At 49.7% G+C, this 12,740-nt stretch overlaps 1 protein-coding gene and 1 long non-coding RNA gene across 2 annotated transcripts; one reads left to right on the top strand and one right to left on the bottom strand.

The window, feature by feature from the left end:
* Positions 1-1,548: 1,548 nt before the first annotated feature.
* On the top strand, positions 1,549-3,082 carry LOC119443882 (uncharacterized). Its single transcript, XM_037708488.2, has 2 exons — positions 1,549-1,776; positions 2,474-3,082. Exons 1-2 carry the CDS (start codon positions 1,561-1,563, stop codon positions 3,080-3,082), a joined length of 825 nt encoding a protein of 274 aa, XP_037564416.2. The 5' UTR covers positions 1,549-1,560.
* Positions 3,083-3,723: 641 nt separating this feature from the next.
* LOC119443883 (uncharacterized) lies at positions 3,724-6,900 on the bottom strand. The gene is made up of 4 exons (XR_005190338.2): positions 6,581-6,900; positions 5,848-5,944; positions 5,356-5,462; positions 3,724-3,843 (listed from the first exon to the last, which is right to left on the bottom strand). It is a non-coding gene; the product is annotated as an uncharacterized LOC119443883 (long non-coding RNA).
* Between the last annotated feature and the right edge of the window lie 5,840 nt (positions 6,901-12,740).

The following is a 12,740-nucleotide window of genomic DNA, read 5'->3' as shown; positions in this document are numbered from 1 at the left end:
TCGATCCCGCGATCTCGTGCTCAGCAGCGCAACGCCTGAGCTGACTGAGCCACCACGGCGGTCTACAGGTGTTGCTCTAGCCGTATAAAACGCGTGTTTATCGTGAGCAGAAACGGTGAATTTCCGTATATGAGAGAGGCTACTATCATCATCATCATCATTGACAAAAGCTGACCCCCCCCTCAGAAAAAACCTGGATCCGCCCCTGCTCTGAGGTCGCCGAGTTTGTCCTGCAAGCCATTATCTTGCGCCACGGTGCGCCTCGTGTTCTTCTAAGTGACCATGGCAAGACATTTCTTTACCATGTTGTTGCTGAAGTCCTGCATGCAAGCCTCAAACACCATCCATAAGACCACCTCTGCGTGCCATCCCCAGACCAATGGTCTTACCGAGCGTTTCCATCGAACTCTGTCCGACATGATCTCCATGTATGTGAAACCCGACCACACAAACTGGGACACTATACTTCCTTTCGTCACGTTTGCATATAATACTGCCGTTCAACGCACAACAAACTACAGCCCCTTTTTCCTCTTGTACGGCGGTGCACCGTCTTGTTTTGGACACCACATTTCTCTCTACGCCTTCTATTCCATCCACATCCCTACCAGAGGAGTTCGCCGCCCGCGTCGCCCACTGCCGCGAAATTGCGCGGCAGGAAAGTCTGTTGTGATGTGACCCGTCGTGTCATTTCGTTCAGCCCAAGCGATGAAGTGCTCCTGTGGACACCTGTTCGAGTGCCCGGGCTCTGTGAAAAATTTCTTCGCAGGTATCGCGGCCCATATACCGTGCTTGAAAAAATTATCGCGTAGCTCCTGTTACCTCGGTTACTGACCGCCGTTGCCGCAGCACTGAATTGTTCACGTCTCTCGCCTGAAGCCGTATCTTCGGTGTTCCGACCGTTTCTGACTCGCTGCCTTACCGGCCGCTTTCGTGAGGGGGGGAAGTTAGTGTGAGCGCTGACTGTGTGTGCAGTTCATCGTCGTCTTCATGTGTATATACCCATCCTCATAATCATCATCATTTTGTCGGGTTAGTGTTCGTGGGCCGTCTTGCGCTGTGTGACAATACAAGAGTTCTGCCTCCGTCCCGGGCGTCGTCTCACAATATATATATTTGCGTGGATGTTTGTGATATATGCCACGATTTGTGAGAACTTTTTTCAACGTGCAAGTTGTGCTATAAAACTTCTGTATTCTATGCCATTTTTCATGTGTGCTCACTGGCTTGCATGCTAATAGGTGGTATTCACGTGACGTCACGGCAGAGCAGTCTGGCGGGCGCTGTAGCGGAAAAGGCACAAGCTGCGTTGGCCACTATGAAACCGCCATATTTTTGGGGAGCCGGTGTCAACAAAGCTTATCTCCGCTGTTGAAGCGCTGCCGATGTGTGTTTTTTTACTTTAGGAGGGGTCACTAAAGTGCCTATCTTTTGCAACTTTGCAAGCATGAATGCCAGCCCCTCGTTAGTGCACTTAAGCACTACGCGCAGAATTTAGAGGCCGGTGCGAAGGTGCGCTACGTCGAGAAAGTGGAGCTTTGAGGTGGCGTCGATCCACTTATGCTTACTGGCAAAGAGGTGTCATTTGATCTCGCGCTCGTATCCAAGGTAGAACTTTCTGATATTAAGGACTACCTTGTGCACGCTACAAGCTTCATAACTCACGAACAGCTGAAAGCAAGAAAATATCTGGAATCACACAACTATTTGACCAGCGGCTTTGTTCAAGAACCCCAGCTGAGAAGACACGGCGAGCACATCATTGTGCGCACGAAGGTAAGACAATCTAAAACGCTACATCAGCTAGTCGCTCTTTGTATTACCGGGTCGAATTGTAACGCTAACGGGTAATACTTGCCAATGTGTGTGACAGGAGTGCGATTCGTGTTCGGAATGTTTCGCTGCACAGCGAAACATCGTAGCACTTTCTTAAGTTACCGCCAGCGAGTGGTACTTCTTTATCGTTTATGTACCGTTGCTCCTCGATAGTACATGATTGCAGGAGTAGGCTTTCGCACTGCGCAGCGTCCAGCAACGCAGTGCCTTTCGGAGTTAAGGGAGCGAAAACGATACCAAAGAAAATCGTTTGTACGCAACATGTCAGCTACCACCATGCTGCACCTTTAGAAACACTTGCTGTTTAGCGGCTACTTCCAGCTGTTCACCTTGCTCCAGCCCTCTCCCCCCCCCCTTTTTTTTTTTTGCATATCCCCGTCACCTGCCGAAGCATTTACTAAGTTCTACAAATTATCGCTACCGGCGAGGCCGCGAGCTTTGCATACGTATGCGCAGTTGCGATTTGATTGTGCAAGCATAAAACCACTCGCTGGTGTTTTGCTTATTTACACTCATGGATACACCTACATTAGTTTCACTCACTGATGATGTTGAAGTAACTCGCCTTGCTTTTTGTGCCTGTGTTCTCAGCATGCATAGAATCAGCAGTTAAATAGATCACTTCCTCCGTTTGCAGGTAAACCACTCCCAGGCAATTTCCACTCAGCCACTGGAGCCATGGCTTCTTGTCAAGCAGGATGGAATGGTCGAAGCTGCACACTGCACGTGTATGGCCGGTCTCGGCGAAGCCTGCTCGCACATTGGTGCACTGCTCTTCTATTTAGAAGCAGCTTCAAATTTTCGTGATGGTCAGGCTTGTACTGATAAGGAAAATGCATGGCTGCCTCCGTACTCAAGTACTGTGCCTTGTGCGCCACTTGCACACATTGACTTTGCGTCAGCTACCACCAAGAAAAGGCGGCTGGATGGACATCGATCATCATCCTCAAAGAAACCAGCCACCACTATTGAGAGGTCTTCACAGAACGAATGGAAGGCCTTTCTCGACAGAATTAAGAAGGCTGGCAAATATTCTGCAGTGTGTGCACTGAAAAAGGACTATTGCGAGGAGTTCATCCCTGTGCAAGTGAAGCACTCCACTGCTCTTCTGGGACACTTGGCAAGAGACAAGCCGTTGTCAAGGGATGCGATGCTGGAGGAGTGCGCAATGTTTGCCCAGGTGTATGTTGTAGAGCCAAAGGTATTTATATGTCCATTGAATGATAGCTTTATTGATATAAAGTAACTACATGTTGCATGACAGACAAGGCACTGTTAAATGCTTGAAACTACCAGTGTTTACATTGCCCAACCTGAATGGTTGCTGCTAGCTAAGTGCAGTTTTGTAATCATTTGTACATTGAATTAGTGTGAAAAGTCATTCTATTGATAATACAGGTCTGTAAAGATGTGGAAGCGGCAACGAGAGGTCAGTCGGCCTCAGCAACGTGGTTCGCCTTCAGAGCAGGCCGGGTCGCGGCATCAACAGCCCACGCAGCTTGCCGAACGACCTTGACTCAGCCATCTGTGAGCCTGGTGAAGAAGATCTGCTACCCTGAGGAGAGCAAGTTTTCTTCTGCTGCAACTAATTGGAGTCTGCGCAAGGAGGACACTGCCAGGAACCAATATGTTACTGAAGCATCCAGCCAGCACAAAGAGTTTGTTTCCAACAAGTCTGGATTGCATATTAGTTCACATGAGCCCCACATGGCAGCAAGCCCAGATGGCCTGATTTATTGTGCCTGCTGCCAAGATGGTGTTTTAGAAATTAAGTGCCCATATTCAGCTGCTTGTGTAAATGACGTTGTGACCCAGAAAAGTGGCTGCTTAGAAGTTGCTGCTAGTGATAATACACTGAATCAGAAACGACAACATGCTTACTACACGCAAAAAATACAAATGCAGCGTTTTGTTTGCCAGCGCAGCTATTGCGACTTTTTTGTGTGGACACCAGCAGATAGTCATCTTGAAAGAATCTTCCTGGATGCCGGCTTGCAAGTGGTGTGCCTGCATAAAAACAAAAATGTTAAGATGCTGAATGTCATTAAAGGGACACTAAAGAGAAACAGGAAGTTCAGCTGGAATAAAAGAGGGACCTTCAGGAATGCATGCCGTTTTTGTTGGGTGCAAAAATATGAGTTATTAGCGGAGAAATTCGTAAACAAAGACCAAATATCTCTTCCTCAATTTCTCTCACCCTAGATTTGGCGCTGAAGCAATGTCGTCACAGATTGCATTGCTCTCAGCGAATCAGAATGCGCCATGATACGTCACCACTTGCGTAAACGGCCGAGGCGCTGGGCTGGATGCATCATGGCTGCATGCATGGTCGCTGCGTTTGCGTTCGCCGCGATGGATACCGTAGCTGCCGCTGAACCTTGCCACGAAGAGCTCGCCAGGAAAGCAGGACTGCATTTCAGCGATATTCAGTGAAATGGAGCGCGAAATGATCCTCTGTGCTCGAGCGGTAGGTGTTTCCGCGTGCGATGGCGGTGAGCCGCCGGCCGCGCCGGCGGAATGCAGAGCTTCGTTTTCGTCGATGGGAGGCGAAGCGTCCGGTCCGCCAGGCGACGGTGTTCCCGACAGAACAAGCGTAGAAAGTTGTGCACGTACTCGGTATGGTTATTTCGTGGCTTTATTTAATGACATTCAGCACTCACCGAGCCGCCAGTTTGCTGCTGCAGCCCCACCGGTAGGAGGTTTGATGAAGGCCGCATTGAGGGAACAGCTGCTCGAGAAAAGGACTGGCCTCTGGGGCACGCCAAGATACTTTCCGAGGGCAAGATTATACACATAATCCGAGGGCGAGAAATGCAGAGAGCACAACATCGGTTTCTCTGGCTCTTTTGCCGTTTTATCATCGGCAGAGCACTGAGCCATTGCGAACGCCGGGGAGCCGGGGCTCTCCGAGCGACGCCACATGAAAGGACACAATCGAGTCAACACTGCCGCTGCTTCTGATCAAGCGCCTTGGGCCATTTATACAGCCCTCAACACTACACACACGAGGCATTTTCTGGCTGTTTCCCGCGAAGTCAACGTTTTTAGAGCCACGCAACACGCAACCAAACACCGTAGAGCGGAACAGGCGTGCGCGACGATGCATTGACCAAAAACGAAACTACGAAACTATCACGGCCGCATGTTTCGCCATGCCATTTTTTCTTATTTATTTAATTTTGTGCTAAATTTGTACTTCCTTGCTTGAAACGGTTTAAAAAGTTGGAAAATGCTGTTTATGTACGTTTAAGGTGTATTTCATTTTGCATTATATTAACAGCGATAAATCGCTCTCGACCAATCGCGACCGGCCTGCGTTTGTAATCTCCGACGTCACATCACGTAGTGCGGGAATTTCGAAAGGGCGTCAGCACCTATTCTTCAGTTTTTCGCTATTTTCTCGCTTATTAAACATCTGTTTGCAGTAAGAATGGTATGGCTGTGATCGTGAAAGGATAATCTACCACTTAAGCTCAACTTCCGGTTTCTCTTTAGTGTCCCTTTAAAGAAAATATTCACCTTGTATGAATAAGCCATTTTACTTGTGACAGTACTGTTCACAGCGCTCTGCTGCGCATTCAGCATTGTAGTCAAGGGTCGCAGCCCTCTTGCAACGTCGCTGGTGCCTGAAATAAAATGTACCTATCTGTAAAAATGTCTACTTTGTACTCATTAGCACTACTTGCATTGATGATTCCACCTCTGCAACTGCTTGCTATTTGTCACAGTGCTGGCACCAGTTCTCACAATTTTGTATTCTTTTGGAAATTGAAACCAGCCTGCTCTCTGCAGACACAACTATTCTCAAAACAATGCAAACAACTTGGAAGTATCTGATTGGAATGCATTACTTGATGACTATGTAACTTATACTACACAACTGCAGTCGGGAGTGCAATATAAAAGATAGCTGCTGTATCAACACCGTGTCCACCAGCACCTCTTAGGTCTCTGATATTTTCAAAGTCTGGGTTTGTTTTGCGCTACCAGAAAGAGCACATACATACATACCTTTCTTCAGACCGAGTTGTTGACTTTGTGTCATACCCTAGGTGCAAGCTTGGCGCTCAGTCCGGATTCGTCAGATCCATTAAGTAGGATGGCCTGCCTGCAAGTATGAACAAGACTGCGTTTGCACAACAAAACAAATTCCTAGAAAACTGACGCATTTTTAACAAGAAGACCCACTGGTTGCAGTGGCAAGAAGTCTAACCATTACTTGAAGGCACAACTGCACGACAACCAGCTTTGACACAAATCACGCACTGTGCTAAGGGCTCTCGGGCAAAATAACCTCAAACAGCAAAATCAGCACTATGACAGGCTTCGCTCGTCTCCGGAACAATTACGCCAGGATCATAAACACGAACAGGCATAATGTCCTAGCATTAATTAATTTCTGGGGTTTTACATGCCAAGACCACTTTGAGGCACGTCGCACTGGGGGACTCCGGATTGATTCTCACCACCTGGGGTTCTTTAACGTGCACCATACACGGGCGTTTTTGCGGTTCACCCCATCCCATCAAAATGCGGCCGCCGTGGCCGGGATTTCATACCGCGAACTCGCGCTTAGCTGCGCAACGCTCTAGCCGCTAAGCCACCACGGCGGGTGTCTTGGGATTTAGTGCAACTCAGTTTGAGTGAAAAGAAATAAAAAGTGAACAGGAGAATGCGGCACAGTAGCCCAACCTTTGAAATTCGCGCGGCGTAATTTGTAGCAGAATGACAAATATGCACTCACCAGAAACGAAGTGCTCGCTGCAGACTTTGTAGTGGGTAGCGTCTGTGTTAATGTCACCCCGGTAGAGGCAACGAAACCATTCCGCTCGACGCTTCGTTGAGATCTCTAAGGTCTGGCTGCACTGCCAACGAACAACATTCGGCACAGAAAAAAGCTAAGCTTCTTCGTGTTCTCACCAGAGTCAGCTTTCCACCGCGACTCGTTATTGCATCCGAACACAGCGCAATTAACCATGATTAAAATGATTGCCGAGGCCCTTGAGATTGCAATGCCTGCTGCTGCACTTCAAAGCACCACGAAACGAAAGCATTCCCCCAACGATATGGCGGCCGGAAGCGGAACGCTCACCGCGCCGGCCTGAGCTTTTCCGGTCATGCTGCACGGGATCACAGTGTTGCTTACGCGTGAATACCACCTATAGAACTAGAGGCAATTGTGAGGCAAAAGCCTTCAGCCATGCATGCAGGCAGGGCAGAAAAAATTGTAAACTCAATAAAACAGTGTTATAAAATATTACACTTGCATATTGTCGCTTTAATAGCGATACCAACACCCAATGACGTGGCAGACATGCTCATTATGTAATGCAGACATGTTATCTGGCCAGAATAACATTAGGGCCTCAGCAATGCACATTAATGTCGAACCTAATTTCATTCTCCCTATTGATCACTCGGTGATTTCTTCTCGGATGTCGGCAGGTTGAATGGCCAACATATACTTATTCTTTACACTTGCTGTCCGTTACGTTCCTTTTACAGTAAAATGCAAGTCAACATTTCCTTGCACAGATTACGTACATATTTGCAGTATACTACATCACTTGCGGGAGTTCTTGAGCTAATAAATTAGTTGTTCGACATTAAATGTGTTTACAATTAGGCAGCAAACTGTGTGCTTGAGACAGACATAACTCTAGGCTAGTTTGTTCATCTGGAAGGATATTGTTTATCTGAATTCTGTAATATTCATCATAGAATGCATGCGATTTTAATGCACTTCTAATTTTCATGTTGTTGCATAAGCAAACTTCGAAGCTTTATGAATGCATGCCGAACCTTATCTGTAGTAATATATTCAAGGCAGTTATATTATGTAGAACAGCCTTTATGCAGCTGAAATTACTTTTGTCAACTAGAACTATGCAACTTCCAGCTCGACGGGACTTCCCAACTGGAAGTGGAAAATTTCCAGCTGGGCATATGACTTCCCAACTGGAAGTGGAAGACTTCCAGCTGGAAATAGCAAGTTTCCAACTGGAACTGGAAAACTTCCAGCTGGGAAATGACATTTCCAGCTGTATATGGGAAATTCCCAGCCTGAGGAGCTGTTTCCAGCTGAAAAACAGGCTGGAAAGTGATTTTCCAGCTGGAAATTTGCACCTCATTTTCATGTGGGGTGTTTATTTACAGGTGATGGATGAGAGCCCAGGAAAACAGTCCAGCACCGGTTTCGTTCTGCGCTCCGCACCCAAAAAGATCTGTCGTCCTCCTCTTCTTCCTTTCGTCTCAACCAAGGCGTTACAATATGAATAAAATAAATTAATAACTTTTTCTGGGAGCAGTTATATAACGATATATGTTTTCATAAATTACTCAGTTTTTATTGTTTTTTGGTACATTCTTGTTGTAATGCTGGCAACTATGGTGCGTCAGTGTAGCTCGTTTTTGGCGGCGCCGGCGTTTTGTAAACAAACTAACGGTTGTTTGACGCGAAACAGTGCCTTATTATTTTTATGCGCTGGCGAGAAATGTGCTGCGAGGTACAGTAGTACACCTACGTAGAACTTTCGTGGCTGGTGTTGCGGACATCTGCGCGCAAGTTGATGGGGTAAAAGATAATTCCGTCGGTGGATCGTGTGGTGAGGAATACGTCAGCGTTTTGGCCATGGCCGTCACGCTCGCGGCACATAGAAACGGCACATTTAGCGAAGTCCACGATTTAATCGTGCTCGGGCAGGTTATTCACATTTTCCACTTCTGCAGCGACGAAGTTGCAAATTCGGGGCGCTTGAACTGTGTGCATTGTTACTCAGCTTTTTTTGTGGAAGCGTGCAATTTTGCCATGACAAACTCTGTTGTGAATTCACAATCGAGAATTTATGCGATGTCCATTGCAGATGTCGCTTTCACTATACATAGCTTGCACGTGACGTCACATCCGCGGGCTCGCTGCCGCGGCCGCCATGTTTGCGAACCGCTTGTCGCTAGTCTGACGGGCGCGCGCTGCGAGAATCCGTCGAGCAGTTTTTATCTGTGTCGTGACAGGCTTCTATTCCTCTTTTCCGCGGACATGCCAGCATTTCCAACTGCGCGACTCTTCTGCGAGGACTACTTCGCACAGTTGATTGGATCTGCGCGAAAAAAATTCAACTGTGCGAGAACGTCGATCCCTACACACTGCGCCTGGGAATGCAATGGTTGGGTGAAGAGTTTGTCGGCGAGGAGGCTCGGAGAAGACAAAGTGCTCCTACTAGGAGAGGTAAGTGCAGTTCTTTTTTCACTTTCAAGGTCTCTCAACTGGTCGGTTTTTCCAGTCGGGTGCGGCGAGAGGGGCCGATCGGCACACGGCTGGATCCCTGTCGTTGCCGCGTAGGCCTCGGCTTGCCGTTCTACAATTCGGCTTCCCGCTTTTCGGCGTCCGCTTGCCGCGTTTCGGCGGATCGTTTTCCGAGGTGTTGGTGTCGTGAGGGATCCGTGTCCATGGCGCTGTAGCCGAGCAGAAGCGACGGAGCCCAGTCAGGGTCCGTCTCGTCGAACAGTTTAGCTGGCTTCCTTAAGAACGCAAAATGAATAAAGTTACAAAACTAACCATTCGTTATATATCGCCGTTATCACGCTGTAAAAGTCGAAAAGAATTATTTACCTGCAATGACGTGTGCGCCGCAGACTCGCACGTTTATGCGCGTCAGCCATAGGCTGCGCCGCTTCGTGCTCAACGCTTTCGTGCGCTCGCGCTGGTTCTCCACGATCTTCCGTAATGAAAAGAAGTTGCTGTTAGTCGTTTTTTTCTCCCGCGGCTCTCACTGCGGTTGGAACAACCAAATATCACGTACATGACCATGGTGACAACACATCTTGCGGGGCTTGCAACGACAGTGGGAGAGTGAACGGTCCATATGCATGGCGGACGCATCTCCCAGAATTCCTTTTACTGACGTCAGTGCAAGCTATCTATACGCAATGCAGAAACGGTTGAGAAATAATCAAATAGATGATGTCCTATGGATGTCCCTCTGTCGTCTGAATAATGACGTCCGCGTAAAATCCAGTACAGATGTCCTTAGGACGTCCGAGATTAAAAACAAAACGGAATCATCGATGCGCGGCAACGGGTAAACGTATTTTTTGTGACGTTGAGCTTTCAGTAGTCAACACAAAAGCGAAGCGTGCCATCCTTCTTCTTGACGAGTACGACCGGTGAAGACCACGCACTGCTTGAAGGCTGGATGACGCCATTGTCAATCATTTCCTTTACTTGTGCTTTGATTGCCTCGCGTTCTTTTGCGAGACACGATACGGCTGCTGGTGGATAGGACGCGCATCGTCGTAGGTGATTATTCTGTGTTGCGCGATTGGCGTTTGACTAACTTTAGAGGAAGACGCAAAGCATGCCTTGAATTCCAATAACAGTTGTCGCAGTGCCTTCGTTTTCTCCTGCAGCAGCTCGTTATTGATGTCAATGCCTGCGAGCGAGGCTTCATCGGCGTCGGTTTCTTCAGAAGCGAAGCACTCAATCACGTCCTCCAAGGCTTCAGCGTAGGCGATGGCAGTGCCGCGAAAAAGGTGTCGATGCTCATTGGTAAAATTTGTGAGCAATATTTCAGCCCGGCCATCTCAAAGGTCAATGATGCCTCGTGCCGCGCAAATTCCGAGGTTCAGCAAAAGGGACATGTTGCCTTCTGCTAGGACTTGACCGTTGCGCGCCCATTCAGATATCACCTGAACCATAACGCTGGAACGAGGCGGTATAGTTACGCTGTCGTCGGAAACGCGAAGTCCGGCTCTATGGCGGCAGGCATCATCTTGTGCCGTAGCGTTCCTCGCAGAGAAAGTGATGTAACGCTTCCTGAGGTCGATGATGGCACCATATTCCCGGAGAAAATCTATTCCAAGAATTAAATCAGGGGAACATTCACGCAGGACAATGAAGCTAGCGAGAAACGTGCAATTTCGGATTCGTATCCTAGCGGTGCTCACGCCAAGCGGTGCGATAACGTGTCCGCCAGCCGTACGAACTTGCGTCCCAGTCCAAAGCATAATAACTTTCTTTAGAAGCTCACAAATTTCCCGCTAATAATTGAGTAATCGGCGCCGGTGTCGACTAGTGCACTGACATTTCTCCCGTCGACGAGCACAGGTATGTTCATCGCGAACTTGTCTGCAGGCTGAGGTACAGGCGTCGTTAAATCTCCGTCAGGTCGCGGTCGCGTCGCTTGGAGGTCCAAATCTCTGGGTACAGGCGTCGTCGAATCTCCGTCGGGTCGAGGTCGTGTCGCTGCGAGGTCTCTAGCACGTTGCGCATCAGCGGCCTCACCTCGGAAGGTCGCTGACGTCAGTTTTCCAGGCGAGGAGACCGTCCCTGCGTCATCCTCGACGTACCTTCGCGACTTGGATAGGATCGCCGCGGTGATGGCGATCGCGACTGGCGTCTTGGTGACTGAGGCGCGCGCTGCTGGGCGATGAACGCTTCAATTTCGGGTGGCCTCTGTCCGAACCGGGGTCGAGGTGAATTGGCAGCGTAACCCTGCAGTCCAAGTTGGCGGTAGTGGCAGTCTCGGTATACGTGACCCGCCTCACCACAATGATAACAAAGCGGTCGTCGGTCGGGCGTGCGCCAAATGTCCGATTTACGTGTGACAGGGCGGTTGTCGGGAAAGTAAGGTACCGCCTGTGCCGAGTGGAGGGCAACGGGACTTAGTGGAGCTGATGCAGGGATGGAGCGGCTCAGTGTGTCTCCATAAGTCTCACGCTGGAAATCGGTCGCCGCGAGTGGGGATGTTGCCGATGCGGGGAGACTGCGCCTCAACGCGTCAGCATATGTCGTGCGCCGAAATTCACTCGCCTGGGGTGTTCTTTCGGGGCGAGGTTGAGGTACCCCGAGTGCATGCTGCACTTCGTCACGCACGATGTCAGCGATGCAGTTGACCGTAGGCTGCTGCGCCCGGTGCAGCTGTTGCAGCTCGTCGCGGACTACCGATCGTATTAGCTCGCGGAGCACTTCAATGTCAGTCGCGAAAGCTCCCAGACCGATGGTTGTCGAAGCAGCATTCACTTGCCGGTCATACTGGTTCGACCGCTGCTGCAGCGCCTTTTCCATAGCAACGGCATCTGCCTGCGAGGAACTCGGTAACCGTCCTCGGCGGGTTACGAACAAGCCCACCGAAGAGCTGTTCTTTGACACCCCGCATCAAATGACGGAGCTTCTTGTCTTCCGGCATGCTAGGGTCGGCTCGCCTGAAGGGACGTGTCATGTCTTCAACGTACATCAGAACACTTTCATTGGGCTTCTGAGCACGCGATTGGAGGGCCCGTTCTGCTCGCTCTCGTTGATCGGGGCTCGAGTACGTGTCCAAGAGCCGCCGACGTAACTCACGACATGATGTCAGGGCCTCTTCGCGGTTCTGGAACCAGGTGCGAGCACCGTCCTCGAGGCTGAAATACGCATTCCTTAATTTCGCTCGGTCGTCCCACTCGTTGCAATCTGCTACTCGTTCAAAGTCGTCCAGCCAGTCTTCCACGTCTTCATAAAGGTCGCCGTGGAAGGAACTTGGCACTCGTGGGCTCTGCAACGTTAAATGAGTTGGTACTGTCGCCGTACCTTCCACCGCAGCCATTGTGCCCCTGGTTGACGGCACAATCTCAGGGGCCAGTCCCCGAATTCTCCGGCTGGCGCGGTGCACTGGTGTAAGCTCCGGTATGGCGCTGATGTTCTTGCTGCTAGGAGGGGTCTGTTGCATAGGTCGAGGGCTACCCAGCACCTCCACCAGAAATGTCACGGTCTAGGAGAACAGACGACCTGAAGCGTTGAGGCGTTGAGCGTCGAGTCTGACCGCCAGCTGAACAAACGCAAAGCTCAGGCACCCGCGCGTGGATCGGAGTAACTTCGTCTGCCTCTTCGCTGGCGCCCGTCAAAGCAGGTGCCGGCGCATGACGCGTGG

The sequence above is a fragment of the Dermacentor silvarum genome, chromosome 3 (genome assembly GCF_013339745.2).
Source record: "Dermacentor silvarum isolate Dsil-2018 chromosome 3, BIME_Dsil_1.4, whole genome shotgun sequence".
Classification (NCBI taxonomy): domain Eukaryota; kingdom Metazoa; phylum Arthropoda; class Arachnida; order Ixodida; family Ixodidae; genus Dermacentor; species Dermacentor silvarum.
The sequence above is the reverse complement of the archived record's forward strand: the minus strand, read 5'-3'. Positions and strand labels throughout refer to the sequence as shown.